Source organism: Schistocerca serialis, chromosome 2 (assembly GCF_023864345.2).
Source record: "Schistocerca serialis cubense isolate TAMUIC-IGC-003099 chromosome 2, iqSchSeri2.2, whole genome shotgun sequence".
Lineage (NCBI taxonomy): Eukaryota > Metazoa > Arthropoda > Insecta > Orthoptera > Acrididae > Schistocerca > Schistocerca serialis.
The window spans coordinates 538,311,090-538,328,522 of record NC_064639.1 but is presented as its reverse complement, the minus strand read 5'-3'; the positions used below and the strand labels follow the sequence as shown (position 1 = coordinate 538,328,522).

General features: G+C 46.5%; 1 protein-coding gene across 2 annotated transcripts in view; it reads right to left on the bottom strand.

The window, feature by feature from the left end:
* The window catches only part of LOC126457513 (myosin heavy chain, fast skeletal muscle), a 313,877-nt gene that overhangs the window by 74,834 nt on the left and 221,610 nt on the right, over positions 1 to 17,433 (bottom strand). For both annotated transcript variants that reach the window (XM_050093850.1, XM_050093851.1), the window contains one exon: positions 1,699 to 1,817. In XM_050093850.1, coding sequence (XP_049949807.1) covers positions 1,699 to 1,805 — 107 coding nt within the window. In that variant the 5' untranslated portion in view covers positions 1,806 to 1,817. The remainder of the gene's footprint in view (positions 1 to 1,698; positions 1,818 to 17,433) is intronic.

Below are 17,433 nucleotides of genomic sequence, written 5' to 3'. Positions count from 1 at the left end.
AATAAAAAACGGAAACGAACTTCAAGACAATGTTATTGAGAGAGGCGAGGAAGTAGATGAAGATGAGATTGGAGATACGATAGTACGATAAGAATTTGACACAGCGCTGAAACATCGAAGTCTAAACAAGGCGGTGCAATAGACGACATTCCATCAGAATTACAGAAATCATTTGGAAAACATATCATGACAAAGTAATCGTCCTGCTGTGTGAGATACATGAAACAGGCAAAATGCCTACAGACTTCAAGAATAATAATTGCAAATTCAAAAAAATGCAGGTGGTGGAAGATGTGACTATTGCAGAAGTGTCAGTCATGGCTGTAAAATACTGACACGAATTACTTGCAGAAGATTGGAAAGACTGGTAGAAGTCGACCACAGGGAAGGTCAATTTTGGTTTCGAAGAAATGTAAGAACCCGCGAGGCGCTACTGACCCTACGACTAATATCAACAGACTGAAGAAAGGCACACCTGCTGTATAGCATCTGCATATATAGAGTAAGTTTTGTATCATGTTTACTGGAGGTGATAGGTATAAAATACACAGCGCTACTGACCCTACGACTAATATCAACAGACTGAAGAAAGGCACACCTGCTGTATAGCATCTGCATATTTAGAGTAAGTTTTGGATCATGTTTACTGGAGGTGATAGGTATAAAATACACAGCGTGAATGGTTATCTATAACTTGTCTGCACAAGACGTAGATAACCATTCGCTCCCTGTATTTTGTCCCTCTACCTCCAACGAAGGAAATGAAAGGGAGGCACTAGTGGAGAAGGGTGTCATAAAGAGTTGTAACCGTCCCCAGTATTATCCAATCTGTGTGGTGAGCAAGAAGTAAAGGAAACTACGGACGAAATTATAAATGAAATTATAGTTCAGGGAGCAGAAATAAAACTCTAAGGTTTGCTAATGACATTGTAATTCTGTCAGACATGGCAAGGAATTGCGAGATCATTTGAACAGAATGGAAAGAGGATGCAAGACGAATATAAAAAAAAAAAAGGAAAACGAAGGAAAAGGAGTGTAGTCGAATTAGATCAGGCTATGCTGAGGGAATTAGATCAACAATCGAGTCACTAAAAGTAGTAGACGAGTTTTACTGTTTGGGCAGCAGAATAACTGACGATGGTCAAAATAGAGAGGATATAAAACGTAGACTGGCAACTGCAAGAAAATGTTTCTTAAAACGAGAAATTTGTTGACATCGAATACAAATTTAATTGCTAGGAAGTATTTTCTGAATACATCTGGAGTTTAGACTTGTACAGAAGTGAAACGTGGTGATGGACAGTTAAGGCAAGCAGAGTACAAAAGAGTTTGAAATTTGGTGCCACAGCGGAATGCAGTAGATTGGATGAGCAGATGTGATAACTAATGAAGAGGCACTAAATTGAAAATAAATTTATTGCAATTCATAGAAAGAATGGGTCGGTTGACAGGGCGCATCCTGAAGCATCAAAAAATCGTCAGTTTGGTAGCTGAATGAAATTTTAGTATGGGGAGTAAAAATTGTAGAGGAAGACCAAGGCAGGTTCAAATGGCTTGTAGGCTGTAGAAAGTATACAGATACGTGGAAGTGTAGACACGACAGAGTAGTGTGGAGGGCTGCATAAACAAGGACTACTAGAGCAACGGAATGAGAGTGTGGAGAGTGTACGATGGAAGGAGCGTGTTGTGAGTACTCACGTGATGGCCGGGCCCCTCTGCGGCGGCGCGGCGTGCGCCCCCAAGCAGAGCAGTCCCACCCCCAGCCACAGCAGCAGCAGACACGGCGCGCCCCCTGCGGTCTTCATGGCTCCACTCGCCTGCAACACAAGAAGCGCCTTGCCAAAGCTCTTTCGTTTCTTCACCATGGCTGACTTGGCTTATTAACGGAAAGACGAGACTTAGGGAAAAACCAATGACAGTTCTAATGAACTGAGTCATTATTTTGAATGAAATTATATCCTGTCAGAGGAGACACGTGAATGACTTGATATAAACTTTAAATGTAGGAAACATAAAAACTATATATAAAAGCTACAATGAAACGCAAGAATGCAACGGTGACATTCATCAGTGAAGCCCTTGACTTATAGAATTCGAGGAAAATTTTAAAATCTACTTCAGTCCAACGTTTGTCTTTAAATTTAAAGATCTGGCGTGTTCTGCTTTGGTGTAAAGGGACGCGTGCGTCTATGTACAGGGTGACTCACCTAAAACTTGCACCGCATATATTGCGGAAATTGAGTGCTATTGATGTGTAGTTTTCGCAGAATGGATTGGTAGTCAGGGGCCCGTATTTTTAGTCAGTCAACAGATTATAATAATACTTACAAAGTGTATTTTTTGTGCACATGTAGACTGTTTTAAATGGAACAATGACTATTGTGTTTTAAATGGAACAATGACTATTGACATTAATATACTAAAACGCGGGTAACTAGAATGTCAGTGGTGTTTGTTAGACGAGTCTAGTGCGAGTCGTTTACGAGATAACGTATTGCGAAAAATTTCCTCACCGGCACTTGTTTGCGTCATTCAACATTCGTAGTTGCTAGATACGATGTTGTTATGATTGTTTACAGTGTGCTTTTATGTTCCTTGAGGGCACTGTCACTTGCTAGTTTGTTAGTGTGTGACAGTCTTAGCACTAGGTCGTCAACGGACGATGCGATTTACCATTTCAGAAAAAGCCGACATGCTCATGGTGTGCGGAGAGTGTAGGAAGAATGCAATTTGTTCTTGTACGGTGTATGTGGCAAGATATCCCAATAGACATCAACCATCTCGATAAATTTTTATCACCCTCTTCAGCCATTTACGTGAAAGTGGTAGTGCAACACCTAGACAAAGTAGCAGAAGGAAGCAAGTGACGAGACAAGAGGGGAACATTAATACTCTTGCTCATGTTCTAGTTGATCCGCACGCTAGCTGCCGCGCAGTCGCACGAGAAAGTGACGTGAGTCAGGTAAGTTTCCTACGCAATCCCCATCGACAGCTGCATCCCTGTCACATCTCTCATCATAAAGAGCTTCACAGAAACCATTATGAGAATCGGGTATATTTGTGTACATGAGCTTTAAGACACAACACTCCAGAAGTGTCATGTATCTTGCTTATTGATGAGCCAACTTTTACCAATAATGGCCAGGTAAACCGCCGAAAAATGCACTGTTGGTCTGTTGAAAATCCGAGTTGGATTCATTAGGTAGAACGTCAGCTTCTATGTAGTGTAAACGTGTGGTGTGCGACATTGAACCATCAGCTCATAGGCCTGTTTTTCAAAGACGAAGCACTGAACGCGCACAAGTATCACGGCCTCGTAACCGACCATCTACCACGAATGCTAGAAGACTTTCCTGTGCAGATTACGGGAAACCAGTGGCACCAGCATGATGGCTGTCCAGCCCATAATGCACCAAGTACTACAGCATGTCTTCACGAATTGTTTCCAAATCGTTGGACTAAAGTCAGAGGACCTGTACCTTGGCCTGCCTGTTCGCGGGATTTGACACCTATAGACTTTTTTCTTTGGGGAAAGCTGAAAGACGCTGTCTACAAGAACGCACCAACGACGAATTACTGCAGCCTGCTCGGACACCTCCACTGACTTGCTAACACATGTGCCGCATTCGTTCAATACTAGAGTGGAAGCGTGTATTTGCGCTGCCGTTGTCATTTTGTAATAACATGTGATGGTCGATTGTCTCGTTACTGGTCAGAATCCATATAACTGGTGTGTGCAGTTACGTTGCAGGAAACGTACAAGTATCGGTGTTGGGGTTTTTCAAGACACGATGTCTCTTAAACGACCCACATTAGAATCCTGCAACAAACAGCACTGACATTGTAACTGACCCTACTTTGAGTTTGTTAATCTAAATAGGCATTGCTCCATTTAAAAAGTGCAGGTTTGCACAAAAAATATACTTTCCGAGTCTTATTACAATCTGTTTATTAGCTAACAAAACGAGGCCCTCACAACCAGTCCGTCCTGCGAAAACCGCACATCGATAGCGCTTTTCATTTCCGCAATGTTTGCGGTGCTGGTGCTACTTTTAGGCGATTCGTTCTATATATATGGATATAAGTGCAGATATTTTTATATGTGGTGTCTTAATACGTACACAAATCAGTGTGCTGGTTGTTTTTTCCCTCGTGTCTTCCCACAACACGCAAACTTTACGACCTGATGTTTCTGCACTGTTATAGCTCCCCCTCTCAGTGGACTACGCCAGCCAGTATAGACTGGTCGTTTTGCGACACACTTCAACAGCTGATCTGCTACCCAGGGGAAAAAGCATTAATGGCTTGCTTGTACCACGCATATATGGAGGTACTACTGAACCTAAAAACATACGTCTTGTAGTAACTGTAATTATTAACCTGCAAATGACATAAATACATCGTCCTCAGTGACCAATAGAAAAATGTGTACTTATACCTGTTACACCATATATTAAAAAAAGGAAAGGAAAGAAGATTAGGTTTTGGCGTCATATATATAGTGCTTGCTTTGTAACAGTACGCACTGGTACCAAATACCGGTACTTCAACAAGAAAGTCAGAACCGCAGATTTTGTGGTGTGCTACGATAGAACATCCTTTTTTAAATTATTTACTAGTACTAATTTTGTACTCACACTTTATGTATGTATTTGAGTGTGCGTGTGCTTGAAAAAGAGGTAGAGAGAGAGAGAGAGAGAGAGAGAGAGAGAAGTGACGTAATTCACATATGAATACCGTTGGCATTTAATAGTTCGGTGAAAGAGTCATGTTAAGGTGCAGTCAGCCGACAGTGCGCACCAAAACACCTATCGTCAGATCATGCAACGGCTCTTCAGAGTACTGATGGAGATTTTCTAATGCGTAATGACGGTAAAAACAAAATTCGCACGATAATATTTATACGGTTGATGCGTAATTGACCCTTGTTAACGAAGCTGCATTTGTATTCTTATAATTTTACTTTTGTGCAGGAGTTGAAGCGTCCAGATGAACTTTCGCGTGTTAAGTTATGCCGGTGATCTCTGACTCAAGTCGAATCAGAATTTTTGGGTCCTCAGTGTTTCAGCAGATGAGGTCTGGTTCAGCCTGTCATGGATGCGAACTCACTGAACATGCGCAATTACGAATTAGAAGATCACCTTCATTAATTCGAAGTGCCGTTGCATGATATCAAGATTGGTGTTCGCTGTGCAGTGTCTAGTGTGTCAGAAAATGTGTAATCCAAGTGTGGATCAACTCACAGACATATCCGGCAATACGGAACAGCAGCACATGCCGCCCTGCCACTGAGCAGAGGCGGTGCAGACTCCTGGCCACCGTGAAAGCCTGAGCTCTCTCATCCTTTTGGCTTTTAGCTTTGGAGCACATAGGAGGATCTGGCGTACTCAAATAATCCTCACAGGTTGCAAGAGTTACAGCAGAATACTGAAAACGCTATTGCTGCCATCTGTCCGGCAGGACTGCTGGTACGTCACATAGTTTAATTACTCGATAACAAAGGTCTATCGACGTGGACAGTGCCCATGTGATCATGAAATTCATTAGCAATGGTCAATCCGAAACAGTGTTATGGTATTTATTTTCTGGATCTGCTTTATTTTGCACACACAATACTCATATAACATACAAATAGAAATATTTTTAGGTTCTAACGTATAAATATACGCTTTTCCTTCTTTTTGATTTGTAGATTCTGTAAATGGACAACGTATTACCAAAACTAGTAATCATATTCTGGAACTATTTCTAAAATATGAAAGGTCTATCATTATTTTGCGCTTATTAAAAAAACTGTTACATACCATAACCTAATTTGTGGACATACGATAATAGCGCAACAGGCGTATCCTCCATGTGAGGTTCGCTTATGAATAAAAGTATTTTCCTGGGTTGCTTGCAGTAAGAAGGTGTGCTTCACGATTTAGAGCTTGTATTCAGTTCTCTTCTCCCCAATTCTATTCAGTTGGGGAGAAGAGAAATTTTTGACATAACTTGACTAGAAGAAGGGATCGTTTGGTAGGACATGTTTTGAGGCATCAAGGGATCACCAATTTAGTACTGGAGGGTAGCGTGGAGGCCAAAAAAACGTGGAGGGAGACCAAGAGATGAATACACTAAGCAGATTCAGATGGATGTAGGCTATAGTAGGTACTGGGAGATGAAGAATCTTGCACAGGATAGAGTAGCTTGGAAAGCTGCATCAAACCAGTCTCTGGACAGAAGACCACAACAACAACAACAATGCAGTCTCTAAAAACATCTTCATGGACGGGAATTTAAATATTAATGTTCCTTCCTTCCTTCCTGCCACGATAACCTAACCTAGGTCTGTACATGTTATAAGGTGCAGTCAAATGAAAACGAGACAGATGGCAAAAAGTAGGTAACCGTTTCTCGCTTCAGTGGTTCACGGGGGTGACTTCGGATGACGTTGTGAACTACTGAAGCAGTTAACGCAAAAGTCTCAAACAACACAGACTATTCAGTTTTTTCAAAAGTAATCGCCATAACTGTTAATACTCGTACATTTATCCTACTGTGAGCCAAGACAGTCGGTACCTTCATGCAAGAAAGCTTGCCGTCGCATGATTGCACCCGGACGTGCACCTCTTCCTCCGAAGCAAATCGACAGCTATGAATGTCTTTCTTCAGCGCTCAAAAACTATGGAAATCACACTGGGAGAGAAAGGGACTTACGGAGGATGTGTAAGGGCTTCACACAGAATCTTCTACAGCGTAATCACAACAAACTTGGCAACACGTGATCCCGCCCACATGTTTCGATTACGCTGCGGATGTTTCGCTGGGAAGCCCTTATACAAACTCCATACAGTTCCCATCTGTCCACATGCGATTTGAGTATTTTTGGAGCCCTGAAGGACAACCGCGCCGTCGATTTGCTTTAGACGAAGGTCTGAGTACGATCATGGTTCCGCAGGCAACTACAAACGTTTTTCCATAAAAGCATTGATCGTCTTGTCACACAATGGGATAAATGTGTAACAGTTACGTCAATAAATTTGGAATAATGAACAGTTTGTATTGTACTGTATTAAACCGGGGATCTAGAAACGACGGAGAGGCTTCGTTCCACCAGAGCCCTCAGTTGTTCACAAGCCCTCAACAGGCCACAGCACTCTGCCCGCCCCACCGCCGCCCCACACCGCAGCCAGGGTTATTGTGCGGTTCGGCCCCCAGTGGACACTCCGGGATATTATTTTACAAGACGAATGTAGAATAATTATGGTGTACGCTCACGTGGAAATGGTGTTTGCGCAGCAATCGTCGACACAGTGTAACTTAGGCGGAATAAGGGGACCCAGTCCGCCGAGGTAGATGTAAAACCATCCACAGGCTGGCCAGTGCACCGGACCTCGACACTAATCCGCCGGGCGGATCCGTAACGGGGACCAGCACGCCTTCCCGCTCGGGAAGCAGGGCATTAGGTCGAACTGTTTACTTACATTTTCTTCCATCCGTCTCGTTTTCATTTGACTCTATATACCGAATTAAACTACTGCCCGTTAAAACTGCAGCAACAGCAAGAATAACAAGAAAAGAAATTTTACTTATTGTGCGTATGTATACGAGGAATACATTATTAAATATTTAGATGATTTCAGTGTACACAGGATGCCAAATTTATTACACGGAGCTCTCAATTCTGGTAGCACAACGTCTCTCACCATGCTGGGAATCATCTGAGCCTGGCTGAGAGATACTGGTTCGTCATTCCACGCTGCTTAACCTCTGCGCCAGAGTCCTTCAACTACACTCCTGGAAATGGAAAAAAGAACACATTGACACCGGTGTGTCAGACCCACCATACTTGCTCCGGACACTGCGAGAGGGCTGTACAAGCAATGATCACACGCACGGCACAGCGGACACACCAGGAACCGCGGTGTTGGCCGTCGAATGGCGCTAGCTGCGCAGCATTTGTGCACCGCCGCCGTCAGTGTCAGCCAGTTTGCCGTGGCATACGGAGCTCCATCGCAGTCTTTAACACTGGTAGCATGCCGCGACAGCGTGGACGTGAACCGTATGTGCAGTTGACGGACTTTGAGCGAGGGCGTATAGTGGGCATGCGGGAGGCCGGGTGGACGTACCGCCGAATTGCTCAACACGTGGGGCGTGAGGTCTCCACAGTACATCGATGTTGTCGCCAGTGGTCGGCGGAAGGTGCACGTGCCCGTCGACCTGGGACCGGACCGCAGCGACGCACGGATGCACGCCAAGACCGTAGGATCCTACGCAGTGCCGTAGGGGACCGCACCGCCACTTCCCAGCAAATTAGGGACACTGTTGCTCCTGGGGTATCGGCGAGGACCATTCGCAACCGTCTCCATGAAGCTGGGCTACGGTCCCGCACACCATTAGGCCGTCTTCCGCTCACGCCCCAACATCGTGCAGCCCGCCTCCAGTGGTGTCGCGACAGGCGTGAATGGAGGGACGAATGGAGACGTGTCGTCTTCAGCGATGAGAGTCGCTTCTGCCTTGGTGCCAATGATGGTCGTATGCGTGTTTGGCGCCGTGCAGGTGAGCGCCACAATCAGGACTGCATACGACCGAGGCACACAGGGCCAACACCCGGCATCATGGTGTGGGGAGCGATCTCCTACACTGGCCGTACACCACTGGTGATCGTCGAGGGGACACTGAATAGTGCACGGTACATCCAAACCGTCATCGAACCCATCGTTCTACCATTCCTAGACCGGTAAGGGAACTTGCTGTTCCAACAGGGCAATGCACGTCCGCATGTATCCCGTGCCACCCAACGTGCTCTAGAAGGTGTAAGTCAACTATCCTGGCCAGCAAGATCTCCGGATCTGTCTCCCATTGAGCATGTTTGGGACTGGATGAAGCGTCGTCTCACGCGGTCTGCACGTCCAGCACGAACGCTGGTCCAACTGAGGCGCCAGGTGGAAATGGCATGGCAAGCCGTTCCACAGGACTACATCCAGCATCTCTACGATCGTCTCCATGGGAGAATAGCAGCCTGCATTGCTGCGAAAGGTGGATGTACACTGTACTAGTGCCGACATTGTGCATGCTCTGTTGCCTGTGTCTATGTGCCTGTGGTTCTGTCAGTGTGATCATGTGATGTATCTGACCCCAGGAATGTGTCAATAAAGTTTCCCCTTCCTGGGACAATGAATTCACGGTGTTCTTATTTCAATTTCCAGGAGTGTATAATGACCCGTGAATGACGGCATGCCGGTCTCACGGCAACCTGAGATAACCACATGTACCCTAGGAAACACAACTAAAGAGTCACTTTTTCAAGCCCATGCAAATCTATTGCAAAGCAGGCGTTTGAAATTTGGCTTAAAGGTGTCTACATTCTCCTCTATAATAGTGCAGAAGCGTGGCGTCCTGAGATGTCACCCTCGGCTTGGCGACGATTCAAACTCCAAGGTGTGCACACGTACGAAGAAAACACCAGAGATCAGAAGCTTATGTGAGGTGTAATGTGGGAAAATGACGTCACATTGGCGCCAAATTTCACCACAATTCTGCCCGACGGCACCGTGGACATGTCACACGTCGGAGAGGTCGCCGCAGCCTTCCTGTTGACACCCCTGTGATGGAAGTCAGAACCGTGACGTCCAGCGTTGAACTCATGCAGTTTTCTTATTTCTTATGGGTGGCAGAGGAAAACATTTCAGACACGCTGCCTCTCAGATTAGACACTAAAAGGCCTCAGCGGGTGGCGTAAAAGGTGTAAATGAAACAACCCCTTCCTTTGGGACGTTGATTCCCACACATTACGAAATAGAAAACGACAGTTCGCAGTGCGATGAGCAACAGGACAACACTCTTGACAACCATTGACACTGCTGACACCCTCCGGACGATCCTATGCCTCTCTAAGAGCAATGAGCTTCTACTACCCACTGAATGTGATAGCATCCCTTTGGAACGTAGCACGATCGCAGTATTTGCCCTGGTGTACAAAGTGGAACCACTCGGGACCGTGCAAAATCATTCGACGAAATGCGAACGTGGTTAGAAGCAACAAAGGGTGTTCATGCTTTTTCAGTCCCTCTGTTTCGCGCCTTCCTGTGGCGCGATCACGGGGGCGTGCGACATTGGTACGGAAAACGGTCCCACTAACATCACCGAGTTTGGCATCACCGTCGGAGCCACACGCGCACATTTGTTGGACACTTCAAACATATTCTTGTATACAGACAACTATCCACTGACTCCTAGGTGCTGGCGTGACAGGCGCCGTATCAGCACACCTCAGCTGAATGGCTCTGTATCACTGAAATAGCGCCTGCCGGTGGCATGCGAAATCTAACGGGACGAAGTGGACGTCTGTCTCACCGGCGCCTAGGAATCGCTGAGAAGTTGTCACTGCACAGGGCCATTGTTAAAGTGCCCAACAAAAGTGCGCAGTTGGCACAGAGGGTGTTGCCGAACTCGGTGAGTCTTAGAGGGATCCTTTGCCACACCTGCATCAATGTAACACCTCGCCATGATCACGCCACATGAGGGCGCGATGCAGGATGGCTGAAAAAGCATAAACACCCTTTGTTGCTTCTGATCATGTTCAAATTTCGTCGAAAGATTTTGAACGATCCCTAGCCGTTCCATTCCGTACACCTGAGGAGAATCTGCGGTCGTGTTTAACTCCAGTGGGGTGTGATCACGTTCAGTGTGGTTGGAAGCCCGCGGTTTACGTAGAGAAGAGGTGAATTGTCTGGGTGATGTCAGCAGTGTCAAAGGTTATCAAGAATGTCGTCCTGTTGCCCATCGCAATGCGAACTATAGTTTTAGACTGCGAAATGTGTGGGCACGAACGCCCCAATGGAAGGCAAAGTTTCACTGACGCCCTTTACGCCACCCCTTGAGGCCTTATCGTGTCGATTCTCAGTGGCAGTGTGTTTGAAATGTTTTCCTCTGCCATTTACACTCCTGGAAATGGAAAAAAGAACACATTGACACCGGTGTGTCAGACTCACCATACTTGCTCCGGACACTGCGAGAGGGCTGTACAAGCAATGATCACACGCACGGCACAGCGGACACACCAGGAACCGCGGTGTTGGCCGTCGAATGGCGCTAGCTGCGCAGCATTTGTGCACCGCCGCCGTCAGTGTCAGCCAGTTTGCCGTGGCATACGGAGCTCCATCGCAGTCTTTAACACTGGTAGCATGCCGCGACAGCGTGGACGTGAACCGTATGTGCAGTTGACGGACTTTGAGCGAGGGCGTATAGTGGGCATGCGGGAGGCCGGGTGGACGTACCGCCGAATTGCTCAACACGTGGGGCGTGAGGTCTCCACAGTACATCGATGTTGTCGCCAGTGGTCGGCGGAAGGTGCACGTGCCCGTCGACCTGGGACCGGACCGCAGCGACGCACGGATGCACGCCAAGACCGTAGGATCCTACGCAGTGCCGTAGGGGACCGCACCGCCACTTTCCAGCAAATTAGGGACACTGTTGCTCCTGGGGTATCGGCGAGGACCATTCGCAACCGTCTCCATGAAGCTGGGCTACGGTCCCGCACACCGTTAGGCCGTCTTCCGCTCACGCCCCAACATCGTGCAGCCCGCCTCCAGTGGTGTCGCGACAGGCGTGAATGGAGGGACGAATGGAGGCGTGTCGTCTTCAGCGATGAGAGTCGCTTCTGCCTTGGTGCCAATGATGGTCATATGCGTGTTTGGCGCCGTGCAGGTGAGCGCCACAATCAGGACTGCATACGACCGAAGCACACAGGGCCAACACGGCATCATGGTGTGGGGAGCGATCTCCTACACTGGCCGTACACCACTGGTGATCGTCGAGGGGACACTGAATAGTGCACGGTACATCCAAACCGTCATCGAACCCATCGTTCTACCATTCCTAGACCGGTAAGGGAACTTGCTGTTCCAACGGGACAATGCACGTCCGCATGTATCCCGTGCCACCCAACGTGCTCTAGAAGGTGTAAGTCAACTACCCTGGCCAGCAAGATCTCCGGATCTGTCCCCCATTGAGCATGTTTGGGACTGGATGAAGCGTCGTCTCACGCGGTCTGCACGTCCAGCACGAACGCTGGTCCAACTGAGGCGCCAGGTGGAAATGGCATGGCAAGCCGTTCCACAGGACTACATCCAGCATCTCTACGATCGTCTCCATGGGAGAATAGCAGCCTGCGTTGCTGCGAAAGGTAGATATACACTGTACTAGTGCCGATGTTGTGCATGCTCTGTTGCCTGTGTCTATGTGCCTGTGGGTCTGTCAGTGTGATCATGTGATGTATCTGACCCCAGGAATGTGTCAATAAAGTTTCCCCTTCCTGGGACAATGAATTCACGGTGTTCTTATTTCAATTTCCAGGAGTGTATAAGAAAACTGCGTGCTGCAACGCTGGGCGTCACGGTCCTGACCTTCATTGCAGAGGCGTCAACAGAAGGGGTGAAATATGAGTAAGAGCGATGTGGCCACTTTCTGTCCACGGTGCCATTGGGCAGAATTGTGGGGAAATTTGGTGCCGATGTGACATAACTAACCCACCTTACTGCTCACATGAACTTATAAGCGCAGGCCTTTTATTTCGCATGTGTGCATACCTTGCCGGCCGGAGTGGCCGAGCGGTTCTAGGCGCTACAGTCTGGAACCGCGCGACCGCTGCGGTCGCAGGTTCGAATCCTGCCTCGGGCATGGATGTGTGTGATGTCCTTAGGTTAGTTAGGTTTAAGTAGTTCTAAGTTCTAGAGGACTGATGACTACAGAAGTTGAGTCCCATAGTGCTCAGAGCCATTTGAACCATTTGTGCATACATTGATGTCTGAAGCGTCGTCCAATTGGAAGGTGACCTTGCAAGACACCACGCTTTTGCATCATTACAGAAAGTTGTAGGCACCTTTGAGCCAAATTTCAAACTTCCACGTCACAATGGGAGACAGTTACGAGGTTTCGAAAAACTGACCCTTTAATTGTGTTGCACGGCGTAGACGTTTAGAATGGGTACGTGGTCTAGAAAACTGGCTGATGTTGGCAGCAGTCTAATACCCTATGTACCGAGTGGGGTTAGAACAGCATGGACACTACACGATTTTGTGTTATCTTGTTGAGGGATAACATCATGGAGATCTCGAAGACAGGGCACGGGCACCGACCTTAACACGTCAAAAATTTAACGGCTGTTTTCCAAATTACCGGCTACGGGAGCAGAGATAATGGTGATGTGCAACCAGAGGCACCATGGTGAGACGACATGACGTTAACAAATGGTATCTGGCAAGGTTCATTATCTCATAGCCTTCATACAAACTTACATCCATTCAGAGGCCGTACACAGAAGCGGCACTCGTCTGAATATACACTACTGGCCATTAAAATTGCTACACCAAGAAGAAATGCAGACGATAAACGGGTATTCATTGGACAGATATATTATACTAGAACTGACATGTGATTACATTTTCACGCAAAAAAATGGTTCAAATGGCTCTGAGCACTATGCGACTTAACTTCTGAGGCCATCAATCGCCTAGAACTTAGAACTAATTAAACCTAACTAACCTAAGGACATCACACACATCCATGCGTATTGTGATGAGCCAGTTGTTCGGTCACCATTGACCAAACGTTTTCAATTGCTGAGAGATTTGAATAATGTGCTGGCCAGGGCAGCAGTCGAACACTTTCTGTATCCAGAAAGACCCGTACAGGACCTGCAACATGCGGTCGTGCATTACCCTACTGAAATGTAGGGTTTTGCAGGGATCGAATGAAGGGTAGGGCCACGGGTCGTAACACGTCTGAAATGTAACGTCCACTGTTCAAAGTGTCGTCAATGCGAACAAGAGGTGACCGAGACGTGTAACTAATGGCAACCCATACCATCACGCCGGGTGGTACGCCAGTGTGGCGATGAAGAATGCACGCTTCCAATGTGCGTTCACTGCAATGTCACCAAACGGGGATGGACCATCATGATGCTGTAAACAGAACCTGGATTCATCCGAAAAAAAAATTACGTTTTGCCATTCGTGCACCCAGGTTCGTCGTTGAGTACACCATCGCAGGTGCTCCTGTCTGTGATGAAGCGTCAAGGGTAACCGCAGCCATGATCTCCGAGCTGATCGTCCATGCTGCTGCAAACGTCGTCGAACTATTCGTGCAGATGGTTGTTGTCTTGCAAACGTCCCCATCTGTTGACTCAGGGATCGAGACGTGACTGTACGATCCGTTACAGCCACGTGGATAAGATGCCTGCCATCTCGACTGCTAGTGATACGAGGCCGTTGGGATCCATCAAAGTCGGAAACGTGATGGTACGCATTTCTCCTCCTTTCGCGAGGCATCACAACAACGTTTCACCAGGCAACGCCGGTCAACTGCTGTTTGCGTATAAGAAATCGGTTGGAAACTTTCCTCATGTCAGCACGTTGTAGGTGTCGCCACCGGCGCCAACCTTGAGTGAATGCTCTGAAAAGCTAATCTTTTGCGTATCACAGCATCTTCTTCCTGTCGGTTAAAGTTCACGTCTGTAGCACGTCATCTTCGTGGTGTAGCAGTTTTAATGGCCAGTACTGTACGACATAGTGTCGTCGATGGGAGAATCACTGTCATGGCGTAATTGTTGCCGCATCCAGGGAAGCTGCAATAATGGTCGCCGTGCAGACACTGCGTGGTGTCCCAGATATCGTGGCACTGTCCGTGTTAGTGCTTGCCTTGCTGTAAACAAGCCAGTTCCCTGACTGAACGTAGGTGGATCGTTTGTGCGACCGTTTATGGGCGAGCGAATCTCTGTCCTCTCGAGCGCCAACTGAGGCGAATTAGCCCCTCCTAAGCTCAATGATTTCACATTCGCACGACACTCGTGGGATCCCCCTGCCACTGTCGAATGCCTACACTTTTTTCTCCATCTCACACGAGGCTTCACACGACCTTTTCACAAATATAAGGATATATATCTCAACTGGCGTAGCTTTCATCATCCAGCTCATAAGAGAGTTACGCTGAACATTCTAATACACAGTGCCAGGGCTATTTCGGACTAGGACCACTTCGACTCCGAAATTAATCACCTGACGACATCTGACGACAATCTTAAGAAGGGACGGGTATCATTCCGTGACATCAGATCAACTCTATCGAGGAAATCAAGAGGCCATGTCGTTCAGCCAAGAGGTCCAGCACATAGCGTGGCTTCCATTCTGCAGCGCAATGTGAGTAAGACAAGTAAAGTCCTAAACAGGCGGCGAATCAGACCAGTGTTCCAGCCACCCATAAACATTAAAGAAATGTTACGACCCGCTAAATGGAATCTCGGCCTGAGAATACCAGAGATTTGTAGTATTTCTGATCTGGCAGTCGTTAGTGTAGAGTATGAACAACACAGACGCCAACAGACTTTCCTGGTGCACACATGAAGTACTTCTACACCTGTAAATGACTCTCCATTCAAGGTAAAATGCTACACCATCCCTGCTAAGAAAACCTCAGTACAGTCACAAATTTTGTTGATAGACGATGTAAGTGTACCCTTGTTACCAATCATTGATGTAATACAGAGTAAGTTGCATATGCCTCTACACCCACACCCTGTAAACCACTGTAATGAGCGTCTCAGAAGGCATTTCCCTTTGAACCAGTGGCTAGGGGTCTTGTCCCCCTTCCGTTCATGTTTGGAACGCGGGAGAAAGATTGCTTAAACACCTCTGTACACACTGTTGTTAGTCTTATCTTCGCGATCCTTGTGGGAGAAATACGAAGGAGACTGTAGTATATTCCTCCATTCATCAGTTACAACTGGTTCTTCACACTTACGAAGTATGCTTTCATGAGATACTTTTCGTCTATCTTTACGTGTTTACCAATTCTCTCAGTGCGTCCGTGACGCTCACACATGGGTCAAGTAGACCTGCTGCGATGCGTGCTGCCCTTCTTTGTATTCCCTGTTCATAATGTTTGGTACGCACGAGCAGTTGTAAGTAATCTCCTCTGTGGACTGCATTTCCCTGTTATTCTACCAATGAACCAAAGTCTGCCTTCTGATTTACCTACAACTGATCCAAAGAGATCGGTCCATTTCATATGCCTTCAAATTGTTACACCCAGTTTTTCCTATGAGTTGATCAAATCCAACTACAACTCATCGGTATTGTTGTCATAGGATGCTAAGGTTTTCCTTTTGGTGGAGTGCAAGATTCCACATTTCTGAACTGTTGTGCAGCAGAATAATTTTATTGTACATTTAAATCTTTTAAAAGTTCTACCAGGCGACGTCAGAGCAAAGCAAAGCAGAGCTCAGAGCGTGGCCGGTTTGCCAATCGGAATGTCAACAAGACGTACCGCCAGTGTAACAGACGTCAGGGAAAGAGGGGAGCACTGCCACACGACCTCAGAGTGAGGCCGGGAGCAACGAGAAAGTTGCCTTGTACATAACAAGGCAATGTGAGGTAACACTACGCAATTCAAAGCCCGAGTACCACTTCAAAATCCATAAAAAAAACCACGTGAATAGACCACGAATTAACGTGCTGCAACAGAAACTGTTTTGCAGAAGAAACGTTTTGCTGAGCCGCTCAAACAGCTAAGTTCAATAACATTTGGTTTTCGTACAATTGCTAGTTTGCGAGCAACCATATCAACAAACTAACATATTTTGCACATTGCAGCATAGTGCATATACCCACACAGTGTCCGTTGGAACAGCGAGCAATACAACAAGAAAAAAAATTATTTGCTGTAGTCTATCGCCACACTTTTATTTTGCGTAATGCGATCGTAAATAATGGGCTCACTGTGTCCTCGTGGCAATATTGATTACACTGTACCTCTCAGCCATGCATTATGAGACATTGTCAGTAAACAATGCAGGTGTAGTACTTAAACACATATTGGACGGAAGACTACATATGCAGTCCAGACTCCATTCTAAAACTTGGAGAAATGCATAAATACACACAGTGCTGTCTTACAATACGCTTACTCAATACTAGTTTCGTTCATGGACCATCTTCACAGTATAAAACTGTCTACTGCAACAACTTCACATGGCAGACATGCTATTTAACCAGGAAAGAATACACCATTTCTGACTTGAAAACGTAAGAAAACGCCCTAATACAAGCTTAACCACACAGAAAACAATGTTGAACACATGAAAACGTTGTCCATGATCGAAACCAGTAGTGAATAAATATATTTGTAAGACAGCACATTATGTATCATGCATTTGTCCAAGTATATCGATCCTGTTAGTTGCAGGAAAAAAAAAATTGATCCATTCTAAAAGGTTCACAAATCTCATCCACGTAAGACAAGAATGCTCCTCCAGTTTATACACCCGCAGAGCTGAATCTGTCTGTAAGTTATTACAGTCGCGCATATGAACGGTTTAGCCTGACCATCAACATCCCAAACACTAAAGTACCCGCACAGAGAGACTGGTCCTGTCTATCCGGATTTCAGTACCTC